The sequence below is a fragment of the Trachinotus anak genome, unplaced genomic scaffold (genome assembly GCF_046630095.1).
Source record: "Trachinotus anak isolate AG129_WGS33_773 ecotype Australia unplaced genomic scaffold, CSIRO_AGI_Tana_v1 ptg000008l, whole genome shotgun sequence".
NCBI classification, from domain to species: domain Eukaryota; kingdom Metazoa; phylum Chordata; class Actinopteri; order Carangiformes; family Carangidae; genus Trachinotus; species Trachinotus anak.
The window spans coordinates 23530716-23544674 of NW_027273859.1; the positions used below are offsets into that span (position 1 = coordinate 23530716).

At 39.7% G+C, this 13959-nt stretch overlaps 1 protein-coding gene across 2 annotated transcripts; it reads right to left on the reverse strand.

Annotated features, from left to right (window-relative positions):
- Positions 1-421: 421 nt before the first annotated feature.
- prlrb (prolactin receptor b) lies at positions 422-9221 on the reverse strand. Of its 2 annotated transcripts, none has more exons than XM_071483645.1 (9): positions 9043-9221; positions 7208-7295; positions 6433-6565; positions 4860-5029; positions 3555-3721; positions 2923-3064; positions 2749-2839; positions 2574-2643; positions 422-2490 (listed from the first exon to the last, which is right to left on the reverse strand). In XM_071483645.1, exons 2-9 carry the CDS (start codon positions 7266-7268, stop codon positions 1720-1722), a joined length of 1605 nt encoding a protein of 534 aa, XP_071339746.1. In that variant the 5' UTR covers positions 7269-7295; positions 9043-9221; the 3' UTR covers positions 422-1719. The 2 variants fall into 2 exon arrangements, with proteins under 2 accessions (XP_071339746.1, XP_071339745.1); XM_071483644.1 differs by lacking the exon at positions 9043-9221 and adding an exon at positions 7545-7619.
- Positions 9222-13959: the final 4738 nt, after the last annotated feature.

Consider the following 13959-nt stretch of genomic DNA (forward strand, 5'->3'; position numbering starts at 1 on the left):
AATCATCAGGGAACTGTTTAAATAAATGTAAAAAGAAAAATAGGGAAAATGAACAAGAATTGGGTCAGTTGCCCTTGAAATTATTAATATTTGTCAATATATATGATCTGAAAAAAAAAAGTATGTTGGAAAATATTTTTGGTTGTATCTTCAACAGTCAGTTTCCTTAAGTTTTGTTTATTTGGATGAAAGAAAAGGAGAAACATCTTCCGTGAGATATTTTTTCATAGTTCACTTCCACAAATAGAGCAGTTACACAAAAAGCCATGTTTACTCTTTAAGTTCCTGTCCTTAACCTGAGGCACAAAAAAAAAAATCCTGAGTTTAAACTGCACTATGCAAAGTGCCACACAAGACAAGACACAGTGCTTAAAATGTACAACACAAACAAACATATTAAATGCTATGCCTGCTGTCTTTGTTTCTATGAAACAAACACAAATCATTGGATGTAATTTGTATTAACACATTTAAAATCCTCACACTACTTCTCTCCCCAAATGAATATAAAGAGAAGATTTTCTTGTTTTGAATCCCTTGTGCGATGTGATGTAAAGTAGCCTGGTTGGCTCTACATGTGAAGTGTTTCATTCCAAAATGATTTCTTGATCTTGTCTGAAAGTAAAACTGGAATATAATTTATTAACAATTTCAAACTACTTACTTAAATACATAAAAAAACAATAAAATAACAACCTGAAAATGACTTATTTTCACAATCTATATATCCTATTGGCTTGAAACTTGATGTCAAATGAGTTATGAGATGTTAGCTGCATTAAGTGTCATGCGAAATAAATAAATAGTTTATGTTGATTAGCCTTTTGACATGTGCAGTCCTATTTTTTACTTTTTCCAGGTGAATTTCTATTGCTGCCATGTAATGTCACCTCAGGCTAAATTTTAGTTGTAGGTCGTGTGTGCTGACTTTGACAGAAGCAGCGCGGTCTCTTTTACGCGTGCACACCCCCAATAAACCAGAATGATGAGAATTTTCCTGAGGCATAAGCAACCCACTGCAAAACCTTGCGTAATCTTTTCACCATCTACTCTTTACTGTAACTCTATTTTCATTTCTTCCAGAAATCAACAATTACAATCCTACTAACAGCTTTTCTATGTTGCAAAACCTGATATAGCTGAATGATTATTAGGTGTGATGTTTACCATGTTTACAGTCTGTAGGGACTTAAATTGTTTTAAACTAATTTCACAACAAATCATTCAGTAGATGTTTCACACAAAACCAATAATGTAAAACCTCGTGGTGGTGCTAGAGGAGCTCACCAAAGTTATTATAATTCACCTCCTGGGAACCATACCAGAACAGAATTTTGTGATGATCCAATGGGCAGATTTCTCGATATTAATAAGTGGAAAATTTGACCTACTGGCAGTAATAGAGGGAAACTCAGAGGATCATCAGCATCATTAGAATTCATCCTCAAGACACCCTAAATATCTGTACAAAAAAAAAAAAAAAATCACAGTAATCCATCCAATAGTTGTCAAGATATTTCACTCTGAACCATATATGTTAACCACGCGGTGCAGAGGAAGGGTCGGGGGATCGTCAAAGTCACATGGCCAATAATGTCTGCAGCATATTTATAGAATATAGAATATAACCAGCCTTTTTCTTCAATGACTAAACCCCTAGTAAAAACTAGGGACGTCAGTCGTCGTTTTTGGACATTGCATGTGAAACAAAACTTTTCATTAAAGGTTTGCAGGGATAGTATCAACATATCCGCTACAGGTAAGTTGTGTGCACACTCCCACTTTACTGGATCCAGTGACATGAGGATTTCTTGGCTTCGGATTGGTGCAGTCTGTGTATTGGTTACCCTTTTCCCTACAGGAAGAGTCAGCTGAGACGTTTTGTCTCTGCAGGAGGACTGTATTTTCACCGGCCACCTCTTTCACCCTGCTGTAGTCCTCTGGTATGTTGTCCTCTTGTCTCTGAACGTCCATGTATCCTGAGACTTTTTCTTTCTGGAGGATGAGAATACTGTCACCGTTCACCTCCGTCACTCTGCTGTAGTCCACCTCTTTCACATCCACCTCCTGTGTGCTCTCGTGTCTCTGTATATCCACGTAACCAGCGTTTGCGAGAGGCCAGACAGTGCTCTCAGCATCACCGTTGTGATTTGACGGATTTGGCAGCTGGGTTGGCTCCATGTTAGATAAACTCTCCACTGAGAGTGACATATTGCTTTTTAAAAAGTTATCTATTTCCTTCTTTCTTTCCTCAACTTTGTCCCAGTCACTTTGGCCACGAGTTGACTCCTTACATTGGATTTCCAAGTTTAAGTGGAAGCCAGTGGGAATAATCAAGCTTTTCTTCCTTTTCTGGGAATTTGAGGGGTCTGGCAGAAGTCCATCATCAGACACAATGAGGTACTCCTCAGTCTCATCCTTCCAGGCCACCATAGGAGGAAAGCTCTGGTTGATGATCAGGGCATTGGTGATGTCTTCAGATCTCCCGCTCTAAGGGTTAGTTAGGGGTAATTCAGTAGATTGTTATGGTCAAAACAGGTTTTTGAAAATTACAATGCAGATGCAGTGTTTACCTTGAGAAGTTGAACATCAACCCCGCTTATCTTTGGACCAGGAATAGGAGCCAGAAGACAAAGTTTCACACTGAGGAAGAGAATTAAGTGAGTCATGAGTCAGATTGTCCTTATCAGCTTGGTCTTATTTACATTATAAAGAGTTATATATCTTTTCTTTGCAGGAGATACATACTATTTTCTCTTCATGACCAAGATACACATTGCTGTTATAAATGGAACTGCAGAGAGGGTGGAAACCAATATCCAAAAGCTTTTCTGAGGATCTAAAGAAAAGAAGATGTTTTTATTGATTAGTATTAACTTGATGTAAAAGCCAAAGATGGAGCAAATAACTTTGGAGACTTACAGTTAAGCATTTTCACAGAGGTAGAGTTGCTCCACTCGCTCCAGGAGCCGTGGTCTAATGCACAGCGCACCTGAACTATGTACATTACACCAGGATTGATGTTGTACAGGTTGAACTGGGTTTGTGTACCTGACGTGTACTCCTGAAGAGAGAGGGGGGAAAAAAAAAACACACACACACACAAATCACCCATCAGTTCACCTTGTACCCATGTTAAGATTACATTTGGGTCAAATAGTACTTGCAAATACATTTGTTTTACCTGAATTGGCAACGGTTCTGAATGCAGTACAATGATATATTAATTTATTATATGCTACTTACTATATGAAGAAAATGTTTGACAGTCCTGACAAAATTACTTTTTTTTTGTTGCTCCAAAATTTACTAACCTTATTAGCTCTAAAACAAACCTATAATCTATGACAAAAATTTTGATTGTTACTGTATCTTATTGTTTTCTGCAAAAAAAAAAAAAAAGCCCTGTCAATCCATTTGGCAGTAAAAGCTGGTTACATGCATTTCACAAAATGTGCTTTTAAAGGCTCTTGCTGTTCTTTCCTGCACAAAACAAACACAATATGCTGCACTGAACAGCTGAACCAATGAACTACTGTTTGTTTTGAACTCACCTTCCACTCATTGCTGTTTTCTTGTCGGACTCTTAGTTCATATTTAATGGTGACCCAGCCGGACTTGGTGTCTGTGCCACAGGGCTGCTCCCATCTGACATGGAGATATGGATTGTCCTCTCTCTTCATCACCTGCAGAGTGACGTTTTCAGGAGCGTTGGGCTTCACTGTCGGGCACAGACAGGTCAAGACTAAGAGACCACAGCCACACAAGCACGTCTGTGAGGCTGTACATAAGCACTGGAGTGCTTTGAGCTAACATGCTCATAACGACAATACTGACATGCTGAGTTTTACATGATTTTACGTATACCGTTTACCAGCTTCACCATCTTTGTTTGTCATATTAGCATAATAACATTGGCTGATTAGCAGTAAAAGGAAAGTACAGCTGTTGCTGATGGGAATGTCATTAGTCCAGCAGGTATTTGATCAAAGACCAAACTATTGCATGACTAAAATTTTGGCCTGATGATAGAAATAGCTTGAATGAATGTTTGTACCAAGTGTCATAGAAATCCATCCAATAATTGCACAGCTTTTTCACTGGATGAGTGAAAACTGGCCTGTTGGTGTTGCTACAAGAAAGATCAGGGTGTCACAAAAAGTCAATGGGAGTCATATCTGGTGATCATGAATGATCGGTCTGCCAATCCATCAAATAGTTATTGAGATATTTCAGTCTGGACGAAAATAGTGAACTGACCAACAGACCAACATTGCCCTTGGTTTCAAGAGGCCACACAAAATGTAAAATGTGGTATGTTTTAAATATTTGATACAGAGTGAGTTAAGATCACTGGGACAAAATCTGATGCAGTGGAGTTTCAACTTTCTTACAAGACACTGCTTGAAATGTATTGTAAGTGCAGTGCTTAGAGATCACATACACAACTGCCTGTATAACCAAACAAAAGGTGTGAAATTTGATCTGTAGACAAGTTAACACCGGGGAACAAACCTGTTCTGTGTCATTCTGTGCAGGTTTTCATTTGTGCCTCGTGTCTGTCAATCAGTACTTTTCCATTCCTTGCTGAGCTCAGGAAAGCTGCATCACCAATAAAACTATGCCAATCATTAGCTCAAACAATACAATTTTCTACCGTGTTAACTTCTACAGGCACACAGGTTGAGTAGAAGTCAATAGTTCAAAGTGTATCACTGACACAAAAACACTGTTGAGTTTAGCAGATTAGGCTGTTCTTCATTGTTATTAATACTGTAGACTACAATACTTCTAATCTCTCCTGAGGTTTGATTTATTCATCTCATTTAAATCCCTTTTCCCCGTGACTAACAATTTACCGATTTCCATTACGTCCATCTTAAAGGTGTCTGAAGTGGCATTCCCAAGGGCATTGGAGGCCACCACTGTAAGGTAGTAATCGATCCAGATGGAGGTGTGTTTCCTGTCAAAGAAGCAGGAGTTCCTCCCTGCCGAGTGGTAGTCTGGACACTCGTGCGATCCCTCCAATCTGCATGTAGACAAAACAGGATCTTTACTGACCAGGATATGGCTGATAGTTGCTCAGGGCATTTTGCTCACATATTCATGTGACATTGTGCAACTGTGCTGTGAGCAATAAATACATGTCAGTGCTCAACAAACAAGCACGGGGCTCAGCTGATAGTGACTTGTCCCTACATGGTTTCCACACTGACCACCTTGTCATCTTCTCAGATGAAACTTTATTTTTATTTATTAATTAGACTACTTATCAATAATACATGAGTAGCTCTCTAAGGGTTGTACTTATGCACAGATTATTAATTAACTGAATTATTAGACAAATAAAAATGTTGACCTGATGGTCAGCACGGATGATCAAGTCAGCTGATCAGCGTTATCATCAGGATTCCCTCCTTGGGTCTGGACCAAAGTAGTGGACCAATACACTGAAGTTTCCATCCTTGAAAAGTCTTAAATTGTGAGTATTGGCATTTTGCCCTCAGGCCAGGGCGAGTGAGGGGTCACACAGTGTTTGATCTCTGCAGGTTAACTTCCACAGCAACAAAGATTTGCGCTCAGCTGACTGAGCACAAGTGTGTGAATAAGGGAGCTGGTAGTTTTCCACTCGCTCGTCTGCAGCACTAGACTGACAACAGCAGCAGCTTTACTGTCAGTGGCCCTCAGTGTGAGTGATAAACCTATCTAAAATTTATTGGGACACCTGGTGGCCAATTTTCCCACCTTTCTAAATGATTAATAGGAAAAGAAAAGGTTTGGAATCGGCCCAATATTGAGCAATAAGCGGCAACCACAAAACAAACGCAATGTAGTCCAACTGGGTCTTTGTCTGCGTTAAAGTACATCCACTATAAGTGCTTGTTTTTGCCACTGGCAGGCTGCTGTTGTTCTTATAAGTGCCTGACAACATTATGGAGGGATCCCTACAGAGATGGACCCTTTTGCTACAGAGCATGATTCTTCCTTTTAACCAAACAGGTTTTATATCATTCTGTTCAAAGCTACCAGACTCCATTGATAAAAACATTAATTTTGGCTTGCAGAAGACGGGAGTTGCTGATCTACAACAGTCTCAATTAGTCAGTTTGTTTGTGTTATTGTGTGACTTTAAGTGTTGGAAGTATTCAGATCCTTTACTTGAATAAAAGTACCAGTACAGAAATGTAAAAATGCTTAATTACAAGTGGATCAATACCAACATTTTTGTCCCTATTAATCATTTAGACCCAAAAAGATGGAGAAATAGGGCACAGCTTTAAAAATACCAGAATTATCCTGTAACACACGCACACACACACTGTGGTACTGTACTTTAAATCCTGGTTCGTTGGAGACCTTCGTTGTATGTCATGTGTTTGAAATGATCACTAAAAAAAACAAAACCAAACAAATCTTGGCGATTGGACTGACTTTTCTGTCTCGTAGTAGAGGCGGTGTGTGGTTGGCAGCCCTCCGTCAGAGCCGGGCTTCCACCAGCAGGTAAACGTCTCCTTCTCGGGGGACCTGCAGCTGAGCAGGACTGGTTTCCCTGGAGGAGACATGCCTGGCAGCACATGATGCAAACAAGATTCAGCTCCCAGGAATTGAATTGCCCACATACAAAACAACTGTGGAGTTGACTAACACTGTTTTATTGCTGATGATCACATACACCTTCCATTTAGATTACTTTGGAAGAGTCTGTTGTTTGGACTCACTAATTAGCACAGGGCGGCTTGTTCTCAGTTTTATTTAATTAATTTGTTTGTTATTTTGTCTGAGTTTTATGTTCATAAATCAAAACCGGATTTGCCTGAGCTGACTGTCTATATCAAACCACACATTTCATCTATAACTGAATATACAAACAAAAAAGCTGTTAAAACATAACACCTGTAAGCTTTACAAGTTTTTTATATAATTCTTTTCTTTGTTTTCTTATAGTATATCAATGCACTGCTATATTTGTATATGCAAGTTGTAAACAATATTTTTACTTGGTCCATTTTTGCAGTTCTTTGGGAGGAAAAAAAGAAAAATTTACATTTAAAAAGTGATTTTTTTAAAGCAATTTTTAATCATTATGAGCACTGAAGAAAGAATGAAATTCAAAAACCTAGAACTATCTGCATTTGTACTGAACCAACCCTTTAAACATGATGTTGCTAATAGCCAAAGAAAATGTCATTCAAGCCTTTTAACTTACTGTTGGACTCTGCAGCCACAGACAGCAGCAGGAGCAGTGCCAACCCAAGATCTCTCTTCATCCTGGCACAAAATGTCACGCTGTGGGCCTTAAAAAAATAAAGGGAAATCACCAGCATGCGGTTAATGAGTTGATGTGAACCCGTGGCTTGGCTACGTGTCTTGTTTTTACCTAAAACAAGGACATATGACTGAACAACAAACACAACCAAAAAATTATTTGCACATCTTGTAGCCAACACATACAAAGCCATCTGTAGTCATCACATGGTATCATTACACAAGATACACTATTACAAATATGTATGAATTAACATGCACGTTTTTATGTGACTTACAGCAACATACAACCCTTTCATCCCTTTTCATCAGAGAAGGAATCTGTAACATCACCAAAACATTATGAGATGGTTCTAAGTTAAAATAAAAGACAGATCACATTCAGATCAGTTGTCACAACTGTGACATTTACAAATTGTGGATTATGCTGTATCCTGGTGGTATTTTATTACATCTGTAGCTACCAAACCTTGAATCTTCATTTAAGGAATATAAATCGGTAATATGTATTGAACAGATTTTTTCGTACTTCCTCATTCCAAGGAGCTCATCTCCTTGTAGATCAACTGATAAAAATCACGCGCACACTAGCACAGACAACAGATGACAACACGCTCTCACGCAGCTATAATTTCTTAACTGCTTCACAGTCCTGTGCTGGTTTTCAGCAGCTTTTTGGACTGGGAATTCACTGGAGGTTGACTGACTGGCTCAAAGCGAGCACTCGGAAGATCTATGCTCTTGGCTCAGTGTCCAAAATGGCTTTTTCTGCCTTCCCGCTCTTTGCTGCGTACTAACCTTGAAATGCTTGATGCTGTTATTTACCTTAAGAGGTGTGGGGAAGCTTCCTTCACTGTCCCACCAGCCTGTCATTTATAGCCTGTCACTAGAGGGTTACACCTTGTCACTGACATTCTTTTGTTATGTACAGTAACCACTGTGACAACAGCTAAGTTTCATGCTGCAACACCTACTCTGACAAGTTTTAACAGGATGACTTGAGCAAGGTGAGATCTGGATGAGGGCTATTTCTCAAATCTGGAAAAACAAGCAGGCCTAGATGTCAAAACTAATACCTAAACCTAAATATTATATTTTTCATTCAGAATGTGCAGTGTGCCTTGGGTAATACAACTTTACATTTGCTTTAAGATTATATAACATTTTGCATTTTCATTATAATAGAAAGCTCTACAGTTTATAAATATTGTGCTTCTACTGTGAGTCACTACAATACAATCTGGAGAAAATGACAGACAACGAGCTCAGCTGCAAATCCAACAATGATGAGATTTGTCCTGAGGCAGGAAAAATACACCCAGATGACTGGCAAGATACATGCTGACATACTTTACTGTCCTGTTAGTATTAGTTGTTGTACCAGGTAATGCGTTACACAACAAACCACAGAGAACATGAAAAAGCCTCCTACATCAACATCCTAGTCACCCCTTTCACAAGCTGCAATTCTTACTGTAAATTATTCCCTTTTCACCGATGTTCTTATTAGCAGAGAAGAAGAAGAAGATGCTTTTAATAATCTCCATGAATAATTTGAACCTTTTAGCAAATAAAGACACTGTCTCCGTTTTTCCCCTTATATGTGTTTCTATTGCAGTTTTCCGTTTGGTGGACGAAGCAACAGGAAAAACATTACACCACAATCCAACATTTAATCCTACTGCCACATAAAAATGATTTTAGGGGAATGCATACTATTAGACATCGCACAAGAGGAGTTTTATAGTGTGGCTGCTCCCTGTGGACCGGACTCACCCACAGACACGCGAACCGGCCCCTCTGCTGTCCACTCCTGTCCGCTCCTTCCTAAACGAGCTACATTTAGCGGATGTTGACAAAACCACAGAGGGAAAAGTAGCTCCAGTCACACCGTCACAGCCAGCGACCTCTCCCCACACCTGCCGGCCGCCGCGCCTCACAGCTCGGCTGCGGTTCGCTGCGAGGACCGGAGGTGCGCGCTGAATCATGGAGGGGGAGGGGCCTGCTGTCGTCACGACTTGCTCACCTGGGAAGAGCCAAAGAGTTCAGCCGGGACGAGATGCCTCACGTCTGCAGGGACCCGAGCAGCGTGTCAAGGCCGGCAGGTTGTGTGCAGCCCACACCAGAGGACAGAAAGGCCTACCTGTTTTTAAAAAGGGGGCCGTTTCTAAGTTTTCTCAACCCCCCCCCCCCCCCCCCCGAGGCTGAAAAATGAAGTCATCACTGGAGGGCTTCGAATGGCTGCTTGAGGCTGGCTTCAAAAGTGAGTCAGACCCCCATGTTAAAATGTCCAACTGTACAGCAGAAATAAACATAATTACAACCTGGTACAAAAAAAAAAAAACGGTTTTGGTATCTGGAACTAATTTCCTCACTCCACAACTGTACGGGGGAGAATTTTTAAACCCACCTGTTTAAATTTCATTAAGGCTTAAAGTTCTGCATAACTGAGGGCGCGTCGCTTCGACTGACAGGTGACTGAGCTGTGCTTGCTGCAAACAGGCGTCCACTGAAATGTTGGCTCCACACTTGCCCCACCTCTTTGCCCACTTTTGGATTAGCCGGGAGTTTGGCAAAGTTGCATTCCATGTGGCGAGATGGCCACGATGGAGCTGGCCACTCTTCATGGATGCACTATAAGACCTGGTCTTATAGTGCATCCATGCCACTCTGAGCTTCAAAACCGCTCTTCAGAAACCTGTTGGTGACACCACAGTGGCTACATCCAACTTAATTTACAGTCTGTGCTGCTGCTTAATGAGGTTTCTTGCCGGGAGTGGGTGGTAGTGATGTTTGCTTGCCAATAGCTTCAGCCATCTTTGCGTTTACAATACAAGAAATTAGGGCAGCCTGGAGGCTGCGATTGCTATCAGAAAGTAAGGTGACAGGCCGGGGCTGGTTAACAGGCCAACTTCAGCAAAAGGAGGTATAGAACGAGAATCAAAATTAAACATTGGTGTTGCTTTCCACCGCTTCAGACAGCTCTTAGCGAGTTAAGTTTGATGCTGAACTCGCAACGTTTCTTGTAGCCTGGTAATTAAACAGCTATGAATGCCAATGTTGGCTATATAGCAGGAAAACTTCAAATAGTTCCTTTTAGCAGATTAGTTGTTTGGGTACCACCTTTAAGGCACCATTTATAAAGAATAACAGAAAATAATGTATTGAGTCATAGTTAATAGATCAGTTTTCATCAAATCACTGCACAGGATTTGTGGAGCTCAGCCATAGTGACCATCAGGTTCTTTATCACTTCTCTTACCAAGGCCCTTCTCCCCTGGTGGCTCAGTTTGGCTGGGTGGCCAGCTCTAGGATGAGTCATGGTTGTTCAAGTTTCTTCCATATAAGAATTATGGAGAGGGGGCACTGTGCAGTTCCTCCCACCTCATAGCTTGGTTTTTGTTCTGATGTGCATTGTCAACTGTGAGACCTTATATAGACAGGTGTTTGCCTTTACAACTCAAGTCCAGTCAATTGAATTTACCACTGGTGGACTGGTGGAAACACCTCAAAGATGAGCAGCAGAAATGGGAGGAACCTGGGAGGAAGTGTCTCGGCAAAGAGTCTGATATCAATGTGATATTTCAGCTGGCAGATGCAAAGTCCATCTATCATTGTCTTAGTCAACCTGGCAATTATCATTCAATTAGGTTCAAAGTCACACAAAAAAAAAAATAAAAACCCGAATGTCCAACCATAGTGGCCCGTCTTGATGCTTGAATTGTCTTTGGCAACGCAGTAGGTGTGTCTGTAATATTTTTCTTCCAGTAAGTACAGGTGCATTCAACTTTGTGAAGTGATGCATGCTGGGCATAAAACAAATACATGCTGGCTGTTGTCTTGAAGTAAACTCTTATCAGGTCGAGGAAATAAAGGAGAAATAGTCAGCAATGACAGTAAGGGAGGGAAAAATCACTCAGTGTTTAAACTATAAAATGATATTGTTTAAAAAAACTGTCTTCGTTACCCACTGCTGTAAGACATATATGTTATATTTATTTATTCCCGTATGTCATTACTGTAATACTTCTTTGACACTAAGAAATGGCTGTTTTGTGTAGATAGACACAGAGTACTATATTAATCAAAATGGGAAATCACAGTCTTACAGTTGCAAGGTCACATAAGTAACAAAACAAATTAGAAGATATAAAATATACAATGAAATAGCAAGTGATTGGAGCTTATAGACTTTATAAAGGATGTCTCATTAGAAATTGTTACCTGTAACTTAACTCAAATCCCTGAATCGTTCCTGTAACTACATGTAGGTCATGATATGTATTAATATTATATAAACACTAACCAGTACATGGCTCATGGGTGTGATCTCCAGGTTTTAAATGCATGAATTTCAAAGTTACAGCTTAACACCAATTCTATATTTTTCTGTAAGAAAAGACCAAAACCTGTAATTTCCTGTGTAGCCAACACCAGACATAGCTTATAGCTCTGCTATGGACCTCTGCTCCAAAAACACATCACTGAGCCACAGTGTTGCACAGGGTTCACCTGAAACTGCACAAGCGGAAGTCTACGGGAGCTTTAATGACACTGTCTTTGAGCCTCTCCACCCACTCAACCCACAGCTCACCAGAAATCTCAGAACCAGTTTTCTTACTCCAAGCCTCCCAGAGATGGCTCAAGAAGGTGGGATTTTCAGTGTCTACAACCTGGGATACAATAATGTGTCAAACTGAACAAGAGGCTGCTTAACAACACTTCTAACCTGCAAGTAATGAAGGAAGTTACTATAAGGGACACACATCTCTTGCAGATGTGATTTAAACTCTTCATAAACCAAAGAGAAAAGTTGGCATCTAATTGACCAGGCTTAAAATTGTGATTAGGGCAAATAGGTGCATAGACAGAGATGTCTGTCACTCAAAGTGCAGCCCTAATCTTCCAGAGGACACTAAGGATAAAATCAGGGATTAGCGATATGGGTTTGGTCAGCTTTAGAAAATAATAGGCCAGAGTAAACAATTATTTATTTACTAATGCTACTTTCTAATTATTCCTCAATTTCAAAGTAGCTTGGGGTGTATCAACTATGCCAGACCACTGTCATTCTAACTTTAAAGGCTCGGTAATGACACAGAAAAACTGGGAGTTGGGTTTTAGTCAATGTTCTTTCGAAATGTGTCAGACACACTTTCTTGAACACGTGTTTTCCTTGTATGGGGCTCGCTCTATGATCCTCATTCTGGTGTTTTTGCAGTTTCAGATTGCAATTGATTTTTTTTCTAAATACCATTCCAAAAATAGGGTTGCCTGTTATAGTGGCATATAACAGGCATGAAATATTCAGTTTATTATTGTGTGGATCAGAGAAAAAAACATAACATACTACTCTGTCATAGTGTAAGTGAATTTGTAAAACCCTGTGTTTTTTTTTGTTTGTTTTTTTTACAAATTCTAGTTATTAATATTGCTGATGCACATTTACTCTACATGCATATATTTGTAACTGTTATATTTAATCTTTGTCCTGATCTGCTGTCACTTCCCCTCTCAACATGAACGCCAAAACAAGGATGTGAAACTTGCAGTTTTGTTGCAACATATGATGTCAGCAGCTACATAGGTAGACAATATAACACGTTACAAGGCAATACAGTCCAGCAACAACACAAAAATGCAACCTCAAAAGTTACCATGACTTAACTGCTTATTTACCTATTTATTACATGTATTTATTATCAGCACTACTTTTTTTTTTCTTTTGTACCAAGTTGCTCTGGCATTTGCCTCACGGTCTGGTTGTTTTTTACAATGACAATAAAGATACTTGACCTGACTTGACATGACTACCATGGAGCTAAATCAACACAGTCATCAAAAAGCAGAACAGCTTTGCTCGACTGGTTTATGGCACAGGGCTGGTCTATTGCATGATATCAAACAGCTATGAATTTATCTGTGTCTGGTATTCAACATAATATGACCCACCCCCTTCCAGCTGTTTGCTTTCTTTGTGAATGTGATTCATATTGCTACTGCCTTTCCTCATGTTATCAGTCACAAACATTTTCTTTCTGGAGGATGACAATTTTGTCGCCCCTCATATCCTTTCAATAGATCAGTGGTTGTCAACCTCCCAACCAACCTACCCACTGGTGGGCTGTGAAAGTATTGCAAGTGGGCTGACAAAAAACATATACAGTTATGGTTAAAATGTGTAATTGTGAAAAAAATAAAAAATAAAAAAAAAATAAAAATGTTTTCACGTATTGAAGCCTATCACTGTGATAAACCAATAAACCAATGATAGGGACTTTTATGTTGCCAGACCACATTGTATACTTGTTTGCTATCTCAGTCTGATTGTGTGCTAAAAGATTACATCTATAACAAAAACTGGAGTATCAAAATGGATAGCTGGTTACCAACAGGAAGAATTAAAAGAACAGAAAGTCAAGAGAGATGGTGAATTGTTAAGTGATCTGTCCCTTGTCAAACAAACAAAAAAAAAATTGGCTTCCCCTGCTTTCCGTTCAATCCTGAATGTTCAATCGTTATCATTAAAAGAAGGCATTATCAGGCCTCTGTATGGTGGCGGATATAGGCTGCCAACATTTTTGAGATTTTCAAGTGGGCCATGAGTTGGAAAAGGTTTGGAACCACTGCAGTAGATTATTATCAGTGCAAAAACAAGAGTTTGGAAATACAATGCAGCCGCATTGTTGTCTT